Genomic DNA, 7,290 nt, shown 5'->3' on the forward strand with positions numbered 1-7,290 from the left:
GAGCTTTATGGTCGAGAGGCTGGACAGACACCACACTGAGTAAAAGAAGGATGACAGGAGTTTTCCTGACAGCTCTGAAAGGATTTTGAGCGGATGAAGGGAAAAGATTCTCTGGTGTAATGAAACTAAACTTTTTGAGCAGAACTCTAAACGTTGTATCTGGCAAACATCATGTACTACATCACTTGGCTAATATCATCCCTACTGTAAAGGCATGGTGGCAACATCATGGTAAAGGCCCTGATTTTCAGCGGCAGGGACAGAGAGAGTGATCAGGATTGAGGAAATGATGAATGCAGCCAAAAACAGAGAGAGCCTTGAATAGCTCATACTCCAGAGTGCACGTGAGCTGATACTGTGTCTCTTTATAGTCATATTTTTTGTGGTCATTCTGTGGCTATTGACGGTTGTTCTTGATCCCTTTTATATTTTTTTTATCAGGGACATTTTCTAGGTGAAGCCCAGGGTCCCTGATACCTGGGACCTCCATCCATGGTCCAGACCACAGACTGTAAATAAAGATGGACGACATGACGTCTAAAGTAAAGCCAAAGTGTCTCTAATGCCACCTGTCGACTGGCTGCAGTATAGGTCATAAATCATGCCTCCTCCATGTGAAGGGATGGGACAAGGACCTATCATTTTAGGTAGTTCTTATCAATCTGACTATGTCCAAGTGCTCATTTTCCCAATAAGTTTGGCTTTAATTTGTTATTTGATGCAATAAAATTGTGGTGAAACGTCACGATTGACAGTTGAGACCGACTCACGTTGGGTCGAGTTCGGGTATTAACAGGAACTTGTTACCACGGCTCCATCCTTCCGATCACTGCTGCACAGACTCTGGCTCCAAATGCGGGGGCGTCTGTATCCAGGTTAGCATGGCTTCATCGCTGGATAGTGGAAGGAAGTGGAAACGCGTCGTCCATCTTTCTATTCAGGATATGGTTGTAACACATTGGACTTACTGTTCAAGTCTTACAGACACTTTGACCAATGACACTCTTGTTCTTGTCTCTAGGGACGAGGGGTACATGGTGGAATTGTCTTTTTCTGTCAGTAACTGGCAGAGCTGAGCTTAAAGAGCTGATTGAGGCAGGTCTACTGTGCAGGCTTACCGTCTGGACCAGTTACATAAGTCATAAAGTGCATTCTTTATGAGGACTACTGTGAAAAAGCTTGAATACATTGTCTGTGACCTGATCAGATCCCAGCAGAATCCTCTCTGCAGAGCTGATTCATTCTCTGGATCAAGACAGTCCTTTAAAGCCACTCCTAGTCATTTCAGATCAAAGCTGCTAAGAAAATCAAATTTTTGGTGTGAGCATTAGTCAGCAGACTCAAGGGCGTATTCGTCACTGAAAGCTTAATTGCTGTGATGATGGCTCAAATTTTTAATAAGCTGAAGCTAATCATTATTTTGAGAAAACAAAAAGGGGGCTTCATTAACGGCTCGCAGGAAATGTGCGTTTCAATTACGATGCAAAAAAGAACACTATGTCTTTTTGTATTAAAGTGACTGAAACATCCCAATTGGACAGATGCTGCTGACGGAAAGTCTCTGACATTTGTTAACATTTCATCTTTCCAGCATTTATTAAAGTAGCCTTAAGGAGAAACTATTCAGTCTTATTGATTCTGAAATTTTGGGCCAAATTGTCATCTGTTCTTTGTTGTCTGTGTTTTTATCACGCAACAGAATGGAAATTACTTTTTTTGCTCTTACTTAAATGTTTCTTTTATACATTTCTCTTACTTTTAAATGATGTTGTATCAATGTATCTTTGTCTTTCATATCATTTTTTGTGTTTGATTTGAGATTTTATGTGATATCATTTGCTGTATTTGAATTTAAATGACTTTGCATTATTTTGCTTTTGCCGTCGATGTTTTTGTTTTCTTGTTTTTATTTGTAACAGTTGTTTTGAGGGAAGCTACATAAATAAAGTTGTTTTTTATAAAGTTATTAATACTTATTAAAGTATAAAACAGTAGATTGTAAATATGGCGTACTGATCCAACAACAGGGCTTTGATAAACTGCCCTCTCCTAATTGTAAAGCGATAGTACAGATGTACACATGGCTCCTTCCTCAGCTTTTCCCGGGGGCTTCGTACTTTCCTCATTATGACACAGCAAATTATCTTTGAAGGGAGGGAACTAGTGTCCGCTGAGGCGCACAGTGTTTGGTAAAGCACGCAGCAGAGGCGCACGGTGAAGAGTCAGCTGCAGTTTGGTTCCAGAGAAATTATTCCAACAGACTGTCCCTGCTCGTACACAGTTAGATTTAATGACAGCCTGTATACGTCTCCTTGTTTGAAAACATCTCTGTGAAGGCAAAGCGCACTGAGAAGAACTCCAGGAAAGAAGACGCGCTCGTGCGCTCTTGGATAGTGCGTAAGTTTGCTGCCAGAAACTTTTGGAGAGCAAGCACCGGCAGGACAGCGTCCGCTTCAAATCCATCCACCCAGGAGCTGATTTCTGAGAGGAGCCGAAGATGAACGACACGGGCATATTCTGCAGAAACAACCAAACAGCCAACCTGACCGACCCGGCGTGTCTGAACTCAACCCGCCCGTCGTACAACCACATAGACATCACCTCGTTCATGCACATATTCCCCACCATCTACGGCATCCTGTGCTTGGTTGGAGTTATTGCCAACGGACTGGTCATCTACGCGGTGGCGGCATGCAAGAAGAAGATGGTCTCCGACATCTACGTGCTGAACTTGGCCATAGCGGACATGCTGTTCCTGCTGGTGATGCCCTTCAACATCCACCAGCTGGTCAGAGACAGACAGTGGGTGTTCGGAAACTTTATGTGCAAGGCGGTGGTGGTGGTGGACGTGAGCAACCAGTTCACCACAGTGGGGATTGTTACTGTGCTGTGCATTGACCGGTAAGTCCATCAATACATGCAGATCAGATGCCTGCACATTCGGTCAGGGGTTATTATAAAGGTGGTGAAAAATAACAATATTTATGTCTGTGCGAATCAATATTAAAAGGCTAATAATAATAATAATACTAACAACAACAACAACAACAACAATAACAACAACAGCAGCAGCAGCAATAATAATAATAATGATAATAATAAACATATTCCCTGTTGCAATAATAGTGAAAAAATCGTCCCTCTACAGTGTTAACAGGCTATCCTAGATGAACAATCATCTGCAAGAACCCATGAAGACATAATGTTCTGTGCATAAATCATCAATGTGTCATGTTTATGATCTGAACAAATTTGTATTAGACAAAACTTAAATAACTATTCATAAAACAGCCCAGCATGCTAGAAAATAATATAATAGCCGATCCCTGATCAATAAATGTAAAAGCAAGTTTGGAGTCCTCGGGCACGTGCACATTTTGTGTCAGAGCGGGAGAGGGAGAAAGAAAGACAGACAACACGTGTGCAGGTCTACAGGGCTTTTCATAATTGCTGGCATCTGGTGGGAGCAAGCAAACTAAATCAATGAGGCAAGACTTGAAGGATATAAGAGGCTTTTTCAAAAAGAAGAAGGGATGAAGGCAACAAGGAGTAGGAGAGGAGGAGGAGGAAGAGTTATACTTCCTGTTGCTGCAGCAGCAGATGAGTCTGGAGCAGCTCAGGTTGATGAAGAAGAGGGGATCTTCATCTGGAGAGTCTGATTTAGTGGTTCTCAACCACCTTTTACATTTTGCTTTGGTAAATCATCACAAATATAGGACTGATCTCACGGCATCACCAGTGTGAAATGGATTTGGTCAAATCTCAATTGGTCATATACACAGATGCCCAGATCATTACCTTAGAGCAGATTATGTACGATATTCACGTCATAACTAAAAAGGTGCAGTTATTTGTGAAAAGCTATCTCAGCTGCCCCCGCTGTTTCCAGATCATCGCAGCGCCTTATTTGAAAAAAATCTAGCAGAGATAAAAATAATCAAGGAGGAACAATCAGATTCTCTGTATAGGCCTAAAAGGAAGTGCATGTAGCATAGAGTTCTCCTGTCCGTGTGATGTAAGTGTGAATTTTGGATCATATCAATATCCAACTTGGCTGATGTGGGGGGAACACATCAGTGGGTCAGAGGCCGAATATGGATCTGCACTCATTGATTCTACTGTCAGACTAAAAGTACATTTATTGAACGTCAGCTCGGAACAGCAGCGTCTGTTCATGAACATAATGTCAAAACTATTATGGACTGAGATAATTGCCGTTTAGCAGGATGTCCGGGAGAAAATCGCTAGAATGTCAACATCTTCACAGTTCACTCTCGCATCTTAGATCTCAGCAGAGGGGTCAGGAACGAACACACACAGTAATTTGTACCTCAGCAGCAGAGAATATGTCATTTGCTCCACTTTAGTGACACTTGCTGTAAGTAATGACAAAATGGTCTTTAATTTCCTGCGAATGCCCTAAAGTCTGAGATCAATTGTAACAAAACTAGCTGAGCTGCTCCTCCAATTGAAATACAACCAAATGGAAATGTGTTCATTTTCCACTACTTAGTCCCCCCGTCTAGATTACACTAATTTATCGCTGCATTCATCACTTTGTGGAGCATGTAATATATTGAGAATGTATCTTTTACATGGTATTTGGTTTTATCATCCCTTGTCAAGGACGACGATGACCTCTTTACATGCACTTTAGCAAAGTTGCTTTTATTAAAGTTGCTCACTTCTTCCTTCTAGGTACATAGCCATAGTCCACCCCACCTCGGAGAAAAGGACCATCCACTGGACCATCATGATCAACATACTAGTGTGGCTGGGCAGCTTCCTCCTCACCGTCCCTGTCATGATGTACGCCAAGGTTGAGCGTAGGCACCGTTTGGAGGTCTGCATGATGAACCTGGACGGGCCGGAGGACATGTACTGGTACACTTTCTACCAGTCCATCCTTGGCTACATCATCCCCCTCATCATCATCAGCACCTTTTACTCGCTCACCCTCTACCACGTCTTCAGCTCCATCCGCCGGGTTAAACGCAAGCAGTCCGTCTGGGCTAAAAGAGCCACCAAGATGGTGCTGATGGTCATCGCGTTGTTCCTGATCTGCTGGTCGCCCTACCACGTCATCCAGGTGATCAACCTGAGCAACAACACGCCGACCATCACCTTCGTCTACGCCTACCACATCAGCATCTGCCTCAGCTACTCTCACAGCTGCATCAACCCACTCATGCTGCTCATCTTCGCCCAGAACTACCGTGACCGCCTTTGCCGCAGAAACATGCTAAACAGCTCCCAGCATTCTTCCAAGCTCACAGTCGTCAAAACAGATGGTTCCAGTACAACCAATAACCCCAACAACCGCTGTACTGTCGTATAATCCCAAAGTGTGTGTCCTTTTGTAGATACACAATGTTCTGCTGCTCACCTCAAAAGGAAGTAGCTCGATGAATGGTGTTGTCCGTGTAATAACATTCCCCAGCATTTTCACAACTGGAAATGGATACCGTACAAATGAACCTGGGTATAAAGCATGAGCAGCAACTTCAGCCATTACTGAAAGAAGTGAAATACAGGTCATATCAAAGGTTTTCAACAGAGAGTGCAAGAGAAAAAAGACACAGATCTGCAGAGGAGAGCAAGCCCGCTAAAATAAAAAATATAAAAGGAACGTGAGCGTCTCTGAGCCAGGGGGACTTCAGCACTGACTTCACAGATGCACAGATGAGAAGGGACGCTGAGGGGCGACTCAGGTGTGGTTCTGTTTTTTCTTCTGGACTGGGAGCTTTTTCATCAAAACCTTTGTCGACCACAGGCTACCACCAGTGTAATGCTGGTCAGTCACAACACTGAGGGGCAGCTTGTGAGATCTGTCCCCGACAAACATTCAAAAACACATTCACGTCTGTAATATTGTGAGATTCACCAGTCGGAGTACGAGACAGCGCCTGGAGAGCTCGTGATGAAATCTGCTACCAGTTCATAGCTGTATGAGTTGTTTGATGGAAAAAAAAAAATCTGAACATGTGACCTCTGTCAAAAACAATTACTGGTCTCACTTTGTAATAAGGAGGGACTGATAAGATGTAACAAACAACTTGATTGTGGTTAACATGTGATGTCTTTATTTTTTATGGAGCAGTTATCACCGAGTAATAATAATAAGTGAGGAACTTTAAATTGTTCAAAATCGAAATAGCTGATTTTTATCCCGTCTATTTTATAATAATGCCATTATACTGTTTGTCAATAAATAGTTTTTGGTCCAGATCATCCACCACATTTTTGATATAGTTTTCACAACATGGCAGCCCAAGATGTGTATTCATCATAGGATTATACTGAATTATAACTCATTGGTATATTACATTTTAACTCTTAATAAAGCTATTACAATCATCTCAAATACTATACAGTGGTTTCCAGTTTTCATAATAAATCTACATTTTACAGCTGATCCACACAACCACAAATACACCAGTTTTACGTCTTGTTGGTCTCATGACAAAAGCCTGTTACCAACAACACACACTTATGACTGCTACCAGTGTAAGTAATATTTCTCATGAACTCCTGCTAATGACTCACACATTCTTTACTCGATAAAGAGCTGAACGGTTCGGAGCAACATCTGTGCTTTCGTTCATCGTCAACACAGATTTCAAAGTCTGTCATTATGCTATTTAAAGACAGACCGGAACGGCCCATTTCCATCAATATTAGACTCTAATCACTGGAAAACGCAGCGTAAAACACCAGAAACTGCCTTAAACCCAATGTCTCACCAAAGAAAATCAAGAATCTCTCAGACTGTCAAGAAAGGCCCGCGAGAGTGCTGTCAATCCCAGGATGTGTCATTATACATTGGACAAATACTGTATCAGACGTTTAGTGTTTTTAAAAATCTTTGTTCATGCATCCACAGCTTCACCATCACTGTGGACAACACAAATAAACAGAGCAATGGACAGCTGCACACTGACAGGATGTTATGTGGGAGGAAACTTGATGAAACTGATAATAAAACTGATAATAAAACTCATATTAAATCTGATACTATATATATTGAGTTGCCTTAATTTGCAGAAGACTGTGATGGTGTCCTCTTGTTTTGCCATTCAATGTACAATCTCCCTCGGATTGTGACTGTTGTTGTTTGTATTCGTTATTTTTTTCAACGTGAGACCAATCATTATTCACTTAGACTGCACAAGATGGCTGTGAATAGCAGTTTAATATTTGACATAACGGACTCAGAAGACAAATACAGAGATAATACAGAGACAACAAAGACGTCATGGAGGACAGGTAATGCTCTCGCATTGATATCAT

The 7,290-nt window shown here is 41.9% G+C and overlaps 1 protein-coding gene across 1 annotated transcript; it reads left to right on the forward strand.

Annotated features, from left to right (window-relative positions):
- Positions 1 to 2,212: 2,212 nt before the first annotated feature.
- On the forward strand, positions 2,213 to 6,192 carry LOC118111877 (melanin-concentrating hormone receptor 2). Its single transcript, XM_035160639.2, has 2 exons — positions 2,213 to 2,901; positions 4,699 to 6,192. The coding sequence occupies exons 1-2, from the start codon at positions 2,498 to 2,500 to the stop codon at positions 5,336 to 5,338; spliced, it is 1,044 nt and encodes a 347-aa protein (XP_035016530.1). The 5' UTR covers positions 2,213 to 2,497; the 3' UTR covers positions 5,339 to 6,192.
- The last annotated feature ends 1,098 nt before the right edge of the window (positions 6,193 to 7,290 follow it).

Source organism: Hippoglossus stenolepis, chromosome 7, assembly GCF_022539355.2.
Source record: "Hippoglossus stenolepis isolate QCI-W04-F060 chromosome 7, HSTE1.2, whole genome shotgun sequence".
Classification (NCBI taxonomy): domain Eukaryota; kingdom Metazoa; phylum Chordata; class Actinopteri; order Pleuronectiformes; family Pleuronectidae; genus Hippoglossus; species Hippoglossus stenolepis.

Excerpts from the sequence above, each read along its gene's own strand:
- LOC118111877 (XM_035160639.2), top strand. The coding sequence starts at position 2,498 with ATGAACGACACGGGCATATTCTGCAGAAACAACCAAACAGCCAACCTG. Across the intron at positions 2,902-4,698 it reads ACTGTGCTGTGCATTGACCG|GTACATAGCCATAGTCCACC; the intron begins GTAAGTCCATCA and ends TCTTCCTTCTAG.